At 35.2% G+C, this 14403-nt stretch overlaps 1 protein-coding gene across 6 annotated transcripts in view; it reads right to left on the bottom strand.

The window, feature by feature from the left end:
* Window positions 1-14403, bottom strand: part of GRIK2 (glutamate ionotropic receptor kainate type subunit 2) — a 442240-nt gene that overhangs the window by 83899 nt on the left and 343938 nt on the right. For 5 of the 6 annotated variants that reach the window (XM_026844286.1, XM_026844289.1, XM_026844288.1 and 2 more), the window contains one exon: window positions 12649-12866. In XM_026844286.1, the coding sequence (XP_026700087.1) occupies window positions 12649-12866 (218 nt within the window). Of the gene's footprint in view, window positions 1-12648; window positions 12867-14403 lie in introns of those variants that run through there. The other variant, XM_026844292.1, reaches the window with a different exon arrangement.

The following is a 14403-nucleotide window of genomic DNA, read 5'->3' as shown; positions in this document are numbered from 1 at the left end:
AAAACATCTCAAATCACACAATATTACAACTGCAACATTTTTTGGTTCTGGTGATTTTGTGGTTAGAGTTATTCCACTAAAAGTTAGAGATTCAAAGTAATTCTATATTTCTGAAAGGAAAGTTGAAGACCTGAAGATTAAGCCCAAGAGTATTAATGTTTTTTGCAAGTGTTAAGAAATGTATTTAACATATTTAGAAATCAAGCTCTATCTTGGAAGTAAATCCAGAAATCCATTATTGACTCAATAAAAATGTAAGAAATAATGGTCTCAATACTGCTTATGAGATGAGCATAATACTTTCAATCCTCCTTTCACCTTTTCCTATTTAAAGAAAGTCACTAAGACAGTCAAATCTTCATTATGAACAGGTTGTACATAAAAAAATCTCCTTAATTTCAGAAAATAAATTTCTTATGAGAGGTACCTATGACTGGAAGAAGAAGCTATAACTGAAATTTCAGTATTTCCTCTGTCAACTTCTGATTTTATGGGTAGCCAAATCCCTGACTAGAGTACCATTGTTGAATTGCATGTCTATAATGAACTATGCTCAGCATCTCTGTACTTCAAAGAACAAAAACTGCTTTAGAAATACTAGATATAGCCATAAGATAAATTAAGGAAATATTAGTTTTGTTCAATCCAAGCAAATTCATCAGCAATTCAGCCTGAATAAAGATACACTTTAATGAGAACTACCTGAATAGGCTTAGATAGAACTTTTAGCATCAAAGAAACTATTGTCAGAGCTTCTTTGCCATATAAGGTGAAATGGTGAAAGAAGAGCTAGAGAGCCTTTCCAGCAAATCATGGAAAATGTTTGGTGCTAGTTTTCCTTCCAGCAAATCATGGAAAATGTTTGGTGCTAGTCTTCCTTCTTCACAGAGTTCTTTAGGAATGTGCTTTCCTTTTCAGAAAGTGGAAATACGAAAGAGTACATGAATCTTCTATCAGACATTTCATATAGAAGCTTCCTAAGAGTTTTGGAAGATTCCTTGTAAACCAAGGAAAGTAAGTGTCTCTTGTATAAAAAAAATTAAAAAAATAAAGACAGAGAAACAGAAAGAGAGTAGAAGCAACAGAAATGGTTTTTATCTTACCACTGTGCTTCTGTTGCACAAGAAAATAAAGAGTTCTTCAAAGATGGAAAACAGCAAGTCTTCAAAGGCCTCCAGGATATTTGCTGTATTTTATAGCTCATTGAGGGGAATCTGATTTCAGTTCTCAAATGGAAAGATAGACTACTCAAATACAAATATTTTAACATAAGCAATACTACACCCTTTGTTAATTTTCACAATGTCTAGTTTATAACTAGAAATAATAGCTTACTACTGGTTTGTATTAATATAATAAAATCTCTCATCAGATCATAATGATTTAGAACAAAATTCACATAACTTACCTGAATTTTGGTTGGCAATTACATTAAATACCTATTTTGAGAACTCAAACTCAGCATAAAGGAGCATGAGTGACTGCCTCAGCTTTTAAGATGTGAAAAAAATACCACTCCCGCATTTTCCTATATAATAAATTGATAAGTAAATTGAAAGATTACATGCCATATCTGAACAAATTAAAAAATGCTAAGAAAATATATTACTTATTTTTAGTCCAACATGTTCATGGCAGTGGCATCAATAGGCTACTCCGATCATAGAGAGCTGGCCGCTAATGGCTTGGATAGGTGTATTCTTTGATGGGTAAAAAACTGGGTGAATGGCCAGGCCCAAAGGGTTGTAGTGAATGGAGTTAAATCCAGTTGATGGCTGGTCACAAGTGGTGTTCCCCAGAGCTCAGTATTGGGGCCAGTTCTGTTTAATATTTTATGAATGATCTGGATGAGGGGATCGAGTGCACCCTCAGTAAGTTTGCAGACAATATCAAGCTGGGTGGAAATGATCTGCTTGAGGGTAGGTAGTCTCTACAGAAGGATTTGGACAGGTTGTATGGATGGGCCAAGGTCAGCTGTATGAGGCTGTGGAGGTTTGAACTCAGCCAGCAGCCAGACAGCACATGGCCAGCCTTTCACCTCCCCCTCCCCCCTCTCATAAGATAGGGGAGAGACAAAAGAAGAGAATTTGTGGGTTGAATAAAAAGAAAGCATTTACTAAATATAACAAGAGGACAACAGTGACAATAATGAGTTCAAAAAGAAAACGGGTAAAATGCAGCAGTGGCTTACCAAACGCAACGACTGCCGCCCCCCCAACAATTCCGACCCACAGGCAGATGGCACTCATGCAAGCCCCCATTGAAAGGAGAGAGAGAGAGAGAAAGAGAGAGAGAGAGAGACCACCCACCTGGGCATGACATCACATGGTATGAAATACTCCAATGAAAATTAACTCCATCCTGGTCAAAACCAGGACAGAGGTTCCAAAAGTCTCAGTGCCAGAACCTGCACTTGTGTCACAACAAGCCCATGCAACACTACAGGCCTGGGGAAGAGTGGCTGGAAAGCTGCCTGGAAACAAAAGACCTGGGGGTGTTGATTGACAGCCAGCTGAATATGAGCGGGCAGTGTGCCCAGGTGGCCAAGAAGGCCAATAGGATGCTGGCTTGTATCAGAAATAGTATGGTCAGCAGGACTAATGAAGTGATCATCCTCCTGTACTCAGCACTAGTGAGGCCACACCTCAAATGCCACATTCAATTTTGGGCCCCTCGCTACAGGAAAAACATTCAGGTATTAGAATTTGTCCAAAGAAGAGCAACAAAGATGATGAAGGGTCTAGAGCACAAGTCTTACGAGGAGTGGCTGATGGAACTGGGGTGATTTGGCATGGAGAAAAGGAGGCTGAGGGGAGATTTTATCATTCTCTATGACTACCTAAAACAATGTTATAGTGAGGTGGGTGTCTGTCTTTAATAAAATGAGAGGAAATGGCCTCAGGTTGCACCAGGGGAGGATTAGGTTGGATATTAGGAAAACTTTCTGCACCAAAAGGGTTGTCAAACATTAGAACAGGCTGCCCAGGGAAGTGGTAGAGTCACCATCCATGTAGGTGTTTAAAAGGTGGGTAGATGCAGTTCTTAGGGACATGGTTCAATGGTAGACTTGGTACTGTTAGGTTAACAGTTGGACTCAATGATCTTAAGGGTCTTTTCCAACCTAAATGATTCTATGATTCCATGATTCTAAAGCATAGTTTAGTTATTCTTGTTTGGTTTTTTGTGGGTTTGGGTTTTTTTGTTTGTTTGTTTTGTGGGTTTTTTTTAATAAATCTTTATATTGTACAGATTTAGGATCTTTAATTCATTAAATACAAGTTCAGTTAATGCATGAACGTTGAAACATGCTTAAAAGGCATCCAAATCCAATATAACATATATATCATTATTACCATAGGTGTATTGCAAAAAAAATGATTCAACAATCTCAACAAACATTCTGTTTGGATCAATGAATAATTTTGGAGAAGGAATTAATCAGTATAATATGACTTCAGGTGTGTCCAGGGCAATTCTGGCACTGGAAATATTTCCCTACACAAAGTAGTGCTAGTGCGGTTGGATAACATCTCAGTAGTATCATATGACACTGACAATGTGGAACTGAGTGTTCACCTCTGTTAACGAATAGAGTCTTTCAGGCTGCTTCAGCAGGCAGGAACTCAACACTGAAGGCTGTCACACAAAACCAGCTGAGGAGATTCTGGAGAGTTGTTTCTGAATCACATTCCCAGGATGAGTCATAGATCAAATCTGCAAACTTTACATGGCTACTTAATGATAGTTCTATTTGCTTTGAAGAGCAAGACTTTTTTTTTTTTTTTTTTTTTTTTTTTCCAGTTAAAAACTTTCTCAGACGTACTCTTAACTTCCTAAACAAACCTTAACTCTGAAATCTCTCTTTTATACAGAATACTGTTTGCAGTTGAAGGATTCTCTATGATCTAATTCAGTACCTTTTCTCACCTTGTTCATGATCTAAAAACAGACATAAAGAAAAAAAAAGCTAAAAAGGTAAATGGGGAAGGGAGAGAGGGGAGAAGGGAGAGGGGAGAGGGGAGAGGGGATTCTTACCCTGCCTCCCAGGGAAAAGCATCAGGAGGAGGAGAGAAATGTTATAAGGTTAGATAACAATTAGGCTATTCATTTCTGAGGAAAAAGGCTTGCAGCAAAATCAATGATCATAACCCGGAGTTCAGTCATTCTCTTACTGTCAGCAGTGCCATTACAGGCCCCGAAGAGGCCAGAAAGTGAAGTGCATCAGGTGAGAGAAAGGAAACAAAATGCCTTACGAGTTAAGAAAAAACCTACAATAGTACATAAGGACATCATACATTCTGAAAGTAGCAGCAACTACATTGCTGTCAATTTTCTCATCCTCACATCTCCAAATGCCTACGCAACAGAACTCAATTCCCAAAGAGTGTGCATTCCCAAAGGCTTTCACATTTAGCAGGGTGATATAAGATTGCCCTTCCAGGGAAAGGGACACCCTCTTCTACCCTTGCATCAGTTCTAGAATTCTAGCAGTCAGAACAGCTTTCTTCACAACTGAAAAGTAAACATGTAACACAGATTCATTTTCAATTGAACCAACAGAGGTTGAGTTTGAAGGCAGGAGAAGTCGGACTATTCATAGTTAGAATGGCTTAAATTGATCCCCAATAAAAACCACAACACAGAAGATCTTGAGAGATATGACCAGAAACAATTTGCAGTGATTAATGTCCATCTGACTTGAAAGGAAAAAGGCCCTACTTTCCTTGTCTTTGGTAGCATGACTATATATTCTCAAAAAAAAAAAAAAAAAAAAAAAAAAAAAAAAAAAAAAAAAAGACAGAAGGGGTTTCTCTTAACTACAAAATTATTTTACAAGTATTTAGAATATAGCATTCCACTGAATCAGCTACACTTGGTAGAAATTCTTGTCTTTTCTGTAAAAAATCCTGACACAAATTAAGACCCAAAGTGTGGTCTGGATTATATTTGTATATCAACAGGCTTGACTTCCTACAGACAAATGTACAGTTAATTAGTAATTATTTTTTCCCCCTCTGGGCTCTGATTTCTTGTATCCTATATTTCTATCTGAGTGGCAATTAGATCTTGTTATGTTTTACCATATGTTATATACTCAGAAAAAACAGCTTTATACAGAGAATCTCCATCAGACACCTACAGTATGGATCATTAATGCATGTACATTAACTAATGCATGTTGTTTTCAGATGCAATTTTGAATAATAATAAAAATGTCAGCTTCTTGCTGGTATGTTCATTCTAACCATACATTATATTCACACTGAGAAATACTTATGGAACAGGAAAACCAGATGGAACCACAGGTTACATAGTTTATTCCACCTGAGAGATCTGTGGGGAAATCAGCATAAACTTTTCCCCTATGAATATTTGGGGTAAGACAGAAACAGATACTGAGCTGTGCAAAATATTAGTTGGTTCAAAGACAGAAGAATTTTCCTAATGCCAACTTTTAATTTTTTTTTTATGTCTCTCTTTGTCTTCATTTCAAAAATATCTAGTGGACACCCAATTCATATGTTAACTATGTAACTCAGTATTTTAATTATTGTGGATGACTAAGCTTGTTTTCACTGGAAAGTTATGTTTATTACCTTGAGAGGACCACAAAAAATATTTGTACTTGTTTCATCAGTTTCTAAGATCTGTAGCTGGACAGAGGCGTAAAAGATAAATATGAATCTTGTGATTCTGGAGCATAATTATTCATGAATACCACATGTTATCCAGCAGCTTACTTTCTGGGTATATGGCATAATGCAGTATAAATCTCTGCAGAAATGAAAAGTTGACTACTCCTTGTGCTCATCTTTTTCAGCCCATAATGTAGGAACAGAGGAAAAGTGTATAAGTAATGAGGAACTGGGAATGGGGAAAGGGAAGGGAAAAGGCACAGACATGGACAAAGGCAAGGGTGGAAATACAGTGGATTTCAACCACATTCCACCTATTTTTAGTTTCACACCTCAGCACTGAGATGCAACAGGCAGCCAAACATATGCTCTTATTTACTGCAGGAACAGTAATGGCTCTGACAACCCCAGAGAGGAAGGAAGGGTCAAGACAGTACAAAAACATTTCAGTCACTTTGTACCAGTACCTAGAGAGTTGGTTGAAATGATGCCCTTCATGTGAATTGGCTCTGCTTTCTGCCCACAGATTCAGAAGAAAGACAGTTCAGAGAACTTAATGGTAGCAAATTTATCTGAATTTCTTCTAATTAGAATTCAAATGCACTCCTGCTCTTGTTATAGTCTGTGTTAATGCATCATCTAACCTACCTACCTCTACCTAGATTCCATGATCTTTTAAAGAAATAAATAGAACACAGTGAGGTCTCTGGACAAAACATATCCCATTCTCACAGATTCTGTCATTTTACATTCTGTTCTTGTAAGTGTATGAAGGGAAAAGGGAAATCGTGCATTTCAACTATTTGTGTTTCTAGAAGACAGATCCAAACTATGATGATGAAAAAGAAGAAAAAAATAACCAAAACAAACCAGATTACGTTACTTGTACTCAATTCCCTTTTTAGTCAAAAGTGCCACTTGCTTTTATGCATAAGAACAAATCTGTATTTGTTACATTCAAATACAACTTATCTATAAAGTGAAATAATATTCAAGCAAACTGGATATGTGTCTGTGGTATCTGCTACCAATTACTTTTTAAGCATTATCCAGATCAGCACATGGAGGCTGGGACTCAAAAAATTGTTTTCCATTAGTCATTGTCAGTCAGTGGATATTTGAGAAGCTCAGAAGTGACATTTCTTTCATGTTTGACTTGCAACAAGTCCACCAGATAATTGATACACACTGCTAAACTTCATAATGTTTTATTAGCAGCATACAACTAAAAGTTCTATGTGTGTATATGCCCATGTGCATGTACATGCATACTTATTTGTTAAACAGATAAATGTCATTTGTATATTACAATGTTCAAACCCACGTTTGAAAATATCACTGAAGTTATACTGGCTTTATGTATTTCAATGCAACAGCACTCATGACAATTTAATGGCATTCATACCTTTATTCTTGCCGGTTTTCTTTCATTTATGTCAGGGGATCTGTCACTTGTACTGCAGTTGCAAGCAGTGGAAAAAAAAATCCCCTACAACTGCTTCTTTCAGCCTTAAGAGGCTATTTCTGAGATTTTGCAATGTATAGGTAGAGCTTCATATTATTTCCTTTAGCAATAGGCTGAGTATTTGGAAGAGGAAGATAGACATTAAGCACTGGATTTTTGCCCCCCAGAATTTCCTGAGGGAGGTACTAACAAAACTGCTAGAGTAAAAGACGAAGGAGAAAGGGAAACTGAGAAAGGTCAGCAGCATGGATCTTTGTGGAGAAAAAGCAGTGTGGGAAGAAATAGAAGATCCTGTAGAAAAGTAGAACTGGGGTATAAAAATGGGTCCTGACAAAGAAAAGGAAAGAAACTGGTAAATATAAATATTAAATAGAATAGTCTATCAGATAATTCTAAGGTGTGTGAGTCAGCTTTCCTGAATTAGTTCCCTGTCTGCCTTTCACCAAATGATCTTGAAAAAGGTGCCTTCCCTTTTAGTGCTTCAGCTTCCTTATCAGCAAATCAAGGATATAAAACATACAACTCTCACAGAGAGCTGAGAAGACATTTAATTTATGATGCAGAAGTAATGACACTAATCTACTGCTATTACAGAATGAAAAAATACTTTGTTTTATACTATTTGTTATGTAAATGCCTAGCAACCATAAGAAAAGTTCCAGTGTGCATGGCACTGTACAAAAACATAGAAAGAAAAAGAATCTGACATTGAAAGGTACAGATATGAAGAATTATGAGAAAAATGAAAGTACACAGCAAGTTCACAAAAAAAAAAAAATCTTAAAATCATAGACCACATATAAGCATATGTGCTGCAATAGTTTGTGTGTGAGGACAGAGAACTGTTGTACAAATACAAGTAGAGTGGAATTAACATTGTTCTCAATTTCAGAACCGTCATTCAGCAAGAAAACAGACACTGAGATTTTGAGAAACAGACTGAAAGACCACAGAAATCTGAGACAAATAAAAGTCCGAGCTTTTTATCCAAGAACAGCTAATGTGAAATAAGTACTTTTCATGAAAATAACAAATGGTTTTTATTTAATTCCAAACAGGAAAGTCAGGCTTCTGAGACCTGAAAAAGATCAACAGTGACAAAAACAGCCAAGAGAAAGGAAGAGAAGTTCATAACTAACAAAAACTCCACAATTTGAGGAACTCCAAAATGTGTATCAGGAGTGAAAACTACAAGCCTACCAGCACATATGGCTTAGAAATTACTTTCACATGCCTTCTAATTCTTGGATAACACTAAGGTTTTCTTTGTTGTTCGAAATGAAATGGCCCACCAGATCAACCAGGCATGTAACAGACTTGTAAAACTATTTCCATGCTCAGACTAGATAAGATCTTAAGACATCATTGAAAATCTCCTTCACTTTCTGGTTTCTAAAAAGACTTGTACGTGACACTGTTTCTCAGACCATGAGAAGACATACAATGATCTGGAGAACATAAAAAACCTCCAGAGACAACATTGTCTTTTTTCATCTAAGCTATTTCACAGGGACTTTTGACTTACAGGGGTAACAGGATTTTCAATGTATATTCCCTGTGTTCTCCAAGATTTTAACTTTATCAGTTTTTAATCTAGCAGTTTGGGTTTTTGTCTGATTCCCATTTAGGTTCTCTTTCAAAAACCTCTCCACTTTTGTTTTAGCACCACACAATTTTGGCAAGGTTCCAAAGTTTTTTTAAGAATTCAATGGACTGCTATAGAGATAATTTATGCAGAAATTACTGTCAGTCTCATGGGCAGCTACCAAGCCTCGCTGTGATTGGAACTAATAACTATTACCAAGATATGATAATTTCATTTAACATTAGGAAACCATCTGGTGCCTTCATTTCTTGTTGTAACATAATGCCACTGTTTTACTCAATCCACTCTTATTAAAACAAGACAAAGCAGCTAAGGAAAAACATATACACAGATGATAAATTTATCCTCTCAATCAACCTCCCGCAGAACTCATACTCATACACAGATTTTTGAAGTAGGAGTGGACTACTAAAATCTAATCTGAGCTCCTGTATAATGAAGTCTATCTATTTCATTGAGTAGCCTCTAAATCAAAAGCATAATGGGTTAGGGCTATGCTGTATCTATTTTCCTCACAATGGCTGCATGTGATGGATGAATCCAGCCTACTCCTAGATAAGTTGTACCGGTGGTTAATTGCTCTCACTCTTAAAAATATGCACCTTATTTCTAGTCTGAATTTGCCTAACTTAATCTTTGAAACACTGGATCTCATTATGCCTTTTTCTGCTAGATTAAACAGTCATCTCCTGCCAAAAGTCTCATTCCCATTAAGGCACTTACAGACGATGATCAAGTCACCTCTTAACCTTCTCTTCAGCAGATTAAACAGACCAACATCTAACTACAATGCTTATTTCCAGACCTACAGTCATCCTTTCACCTTTAATGAACTCTTTCCAATTTTAAACATATTTTCAAAGTGTGGTCACCAGAAGAGGACACAATAATTCATTAATATTTTCCCTAATGTCATATAAAAAGGCAGTGTTTCTTCCTACTTGATATTCACTTGTCTGTACATCAGAGAATATAATATATACCATTTAAAACCCTCCTTTAGCTTGCTGATAAAACAGAAAGTATTCTGAAAGGAATTTAAAATGTGACTATTTATCCTGGTTGTTTGTTTTTTGGTGGGTTTTTTTTGTTTGTTTTGGGGTTTTTTTGGTGTTTTTTTTTTTTATACACAATGCAGTAAATGTATGCAACTTCTGTCTTTTCTGTACTACCTCTGCTTTTCTATATTATGTACATATAGTGTCTTTTCTGTCAAATATATTTTTCTGATAGCTTTTGTCTTCCTTTATCAGTTTCCGTTTCTTAAGTGCTTTTTATATTACTATTTAGTAGTAGTATCTCTGAGCTGTTGAAGTCCAATGGTACCTTTAAAGACAATTCCACTTATAGTCTTATTTTAAAATATTTTCTTGCATTTTCATTTTCTTCATGTAAGGAAAATACATTTCTGATGCAAATTGCTTATGCAAAATAGAATTATATTTTGAAAACACAGAAATACAAGCATACTATGTTGAGCAGAGCTATAGTATTCTGTTTTCTAAAAACTTCACTGGGTAAAAATACCTAATTTTACCAGAAAGTTTACTGTAACAGATAGACTGTGTACAAATATTTCGGTATATATTTCATATAATATATATTTAGTTAGATTGTATTCTTTACACAGGTAGCTCTAGTCAATAGCACTTACATCAAGCAAACTCTAATTTCCACCTGGAAGTTGCTTCAGATATTGAATGAATCAAATGAGATTGTATAGTTTTCATTTACTTTTCTTTTTGAGCGTGATTTTCACTTATTGGCTGAACTACAAGAACAGCTGTAGCTATTTCTAACGCATAAATTTGGATCAATTTCATTAGGTAAATAATACCAATAATTTACATATTACTAGATAAGATAGTAAATATCAGAAAATTATTTGGAATCATTTGTTTGGTAGCTGAAACAGAAGCTCTTAACTATCGGGGCATTTTCATGTCAGAAAACACTTACTAACCATGATCTGTTCACACATAAAAACCAGAAAATATGTTTGTTCAACAGAATAAACCTTAATTTGATCTAAAATAAATCCACTGAATAAAGAAATCCTGTGTTTTGTTCTGATTTCTCTTTTCATTCATAGTGAAGAAGGAGAATTCATTAATGTGCAAAAAGCAATACCAAATTATGTGATCTGACACCATAACTGTTGTGTATGTCTAAGTTATTTCAACTGTAGACAAAAATATGCAGGATGTGCAATTACTTTTTCATTATAAGTGAGTTCTCTCTAGTTCTTGGATACAATATACAAGAGAAACACAAAACATATCTAGATAAATAGAAACAGAACAAGAAAGAGCAGAGACAAAGAGTTGTGCAGAAAAGGGAGCAGTATATTAATATGCAGAGGGGAAAAACATCCAGAGAAAGATAGTCTCTGTGTGCTTAAAACCCCCACAGATTATGTGCATACAAAAAAAGGAAAAAGTGAATAAGAGAGAAAATTAAGTAGAGGGAGAAGGAAAACTAAAAATTAAGAAGTTGCAGAAAAAAGTGCTTCTGGCAACCAGAAAGAAAGACACTGCTAATTTAAACTTGCTTCCTACTATTTTAGATTCCACAGTTTGAATCTGAATTAGAACAAGTTCAAAGTTTTCTCCCAGACAAAAATGAAATTAAAGCCCTGTAGTGTTTCCTGGTAACTCAATAAATACCTTGTCTCATCTCTTTATGTCCCAATACATAAATCATTTTGACTCTTTTAGAAACCTCAGTCTTTAAACTTTTAATTTTTTTTTTCTTTTAACTGCTTCACATATTTCCTGACGTCAAGACCTCGATTAGTTATTTTTACTAAATTCATCACTTCCTTTTCCAACAAGCATTCTAAGGAAAACACTCAGAACCTTCCCAATGTATTAAACAGCCTAAAACATTTTGAGAAACTGAATTTGAATTAATTTTTATTTCCAAGCAGAAGCTGAAAGACCTATAATTATTTTTTAAAAATTAAAACTACATGTACACTGTGATTGGCTCTAAGGTCCTAAGATTAAATAGTGACTATTTAGCCTTGATATCTAAACAAACTTTGTAGTCTCTGAATCTGAAGAGGAAAAATGAGCATACACTCTTCAAATTCTACACCAGTTTACGTTACCTCTGGCCTCAGTTTGTCTGATCTCAATTGCCAGTGTGACAGACATTGCGAAGTTTTATAGCATAATAACTCAAAACCAAAATATACTAGTTAAAATGTACCAAAGATCAGACAAATATTGTTAAACTCCTCTCTCTTTGGAAGATCTGAGACACCCCTGTGCTGTCAGACACAAAGAGTTATAGAACAAACCATCCTCTCTCCCTTCATGCGTACTTCTTATTTAAGTTCATTTAAATGCTTGATGAAGCTAGAAAAGAAAAATTTCTCCGTAAACCAGCAGCATATTTCACTATATTTTAAACTGAATTATCTTGGTAACAGGTTAAAAGGAATAGAAAAACTGAATAATCTGATTTTTTTTCTATGGACCCCAAATTTTATTGAAAAGTTTCTCAGAAATACAAAGTCCAAAACGTTTTTCTCCGTCCAGCCACTAATATCCTTAGTGTAGTCCAGTTGCTTGAACCAAGACTACAATTAAGTAAAATGTTACTGAACTGATACTGTAACACTTAATGCGACAAAACTCACTCTTCTACAGGGCTATAGAAGGAAGACCTGTCTGAGCAAATTGTTCATTTTCTTCACCTTCTCCACTGCTATGTACTCATTTCTTTAGGCAAAAACATCAGAGAAATTGTCCTTTATTTCCCACGAGAGATTTTGCATTTGATTCCTTTGCTATCTTGCAAATCCTCAAAAAAGTGATTTTTCAGTTGCTTTTGAGAGCAGTTGGGAATCCTAGCTGTTGCTCCTCAGCAAGGTGCACAAACTTTCCCACCAAAATCCGGTTACAGCATATTTTCAAATAGAATATAAAGCTTACCTTGAAGAAAGTCATGGTTGCTCCATCTTCAACTGCTCCATACTCTATCTTTGTCTGCTTGGCCAAATCATCAGCAGAGTCAATAGGGGATTCCATACGTTCCACTGTCAGAAAGGCGGCTAGGTTAGCAGTGTACGAGGAAATGATGATAAGTGTGAAAAACCACCAAATGCCTCCCACTATCCTGGTGGAGAGGGCTTTGGGCATGAGCTCAGAACCTGACGAAAACCAGGGGAGAAAGGTGAAACCAAAGCACAGAAAACAATTAATAAGTGTTCAGCACTTTTTGCCACAGTGGGAAGATGGAATCACTGTGCAAAAAAATCTTTAAGCTACAGGCTTACATGTACTGCTTGTACAAACACACACAACTGAAATGAAAAGTAAGAACTGATTACACTTATAAAGACAGATCTTTTTGGAGCTGTGGGAATCAAAATATAGGAATGGGAGATTCAATGATCAGTGCCTTTTTAAAAATTATAAATATGTATATAGCAATGTTGAAAATGCCATTACTTGAACTGGTTTTCCAGGAAAAAGTCCTGACTGGACTGAGACTCTAAGAGAATATTAATATTAAAACACTTATACAGTTGTTTATCTTCAAGGCACCAAATAAATATTATTAAAATATTTGGTAAAAATTGACTTGAGTAAATAAAAATAAGCTATTGATGAAAGTATTACATAGCTGAAATACAAAATCTTAAATCTACTGTAAATATTTTTTTGACTTTTGCCATTTGTACTGCTATAAAATAAGTTTTTTTGACTGTTTAGATTAAAAATATAACATCTCCCATCTCTATAGTTAGCCCCACAATTTCAGATAAACATGGGTGGCTATGCCACACACTTAATTTGACAGAGCAGCAATGAAAGTATTAGACCACTGTGCATAAACTAGGTAAAGATAGATTATAATGCATTGCTGGAGTTGCCTGCTCATGGCACTAAAGAATGGAGGGGAAGACAGACATTACATAATAATTTGAAGAATTATTAATGCTAATTTAAGGTCTAGTGAGACAAATTTAAACACATATACTCTTCTAGTGCTTAATTACTAACAATAGGAAAAAAAAAAAATTCAGTGTAATTTGCAACCACAAATATTTATTATAAATGAGCATGTATGGATTTTTTCCATAGCATTATAATTGAATGGAATGAAATTTCTAATGATGTCAAAGAAACTATTTCAAGCTTCACTGTAGAAACTTTACATAAGATCCTTTAGAAGTATCCAGAAACATGTTTTCAAAGAAAAAAATTTACCATCCACTATACCATTGTACAAAAAAAAATCATTTTTTGTTAAATTGGTCGCTATGCTTCCTTTTAAATCTCCTGGGTAAAATGGAATGAAGGCAAGATGGACTATTTTATTCCTGTTAAATTTTAGTGTTTATATCGAATTATTTAAGGAACTGGTCCAGCAAGGTAACACATCTTCATATAAATGAAATATTATGCCAAACTTCCAACGTCAATGCAAAAAAAAAAAAAAAAAAAAAAAAAAAAAAAAAAAAAAAAAAAAAAAAAAAAAGGAAGAAAACCAAAGAAAAGGAAAAAAGAAGTGATATCATAACTGGACTATTGTATTCAAAAACAGCCCATCTTACCCTGCAGTTCATCTTACCCTTGCTGTTTCAAACAAAAAAAGCTGACAGACTTGGACATGACAGCCAACTCCAGCGCCAGACTCTGCCTAGAATTCTGCAAGGAAAAAAGTAGAAAAGTACCTTTCTG

Source organism: Athene cunicularia (genome assembly GCF_003259725.1).
Source record: "Athene cunicularia isolate RWA chromosome 3 unlocalized genomic scaffold, athCun1 chr3_part1, whole genome shotgun sequence".
Lineage (NCBI taxonomy): Eukaryota > Metazoa > Chordata > Aves > Strigiformes > Strigidae > Athene > Athene cunicularia.
The sequence above is the reverse complement of the archived record's forward strand: the minus strand, read 5'-3'. Positions and strand labels throughout refer to the sequence as shown.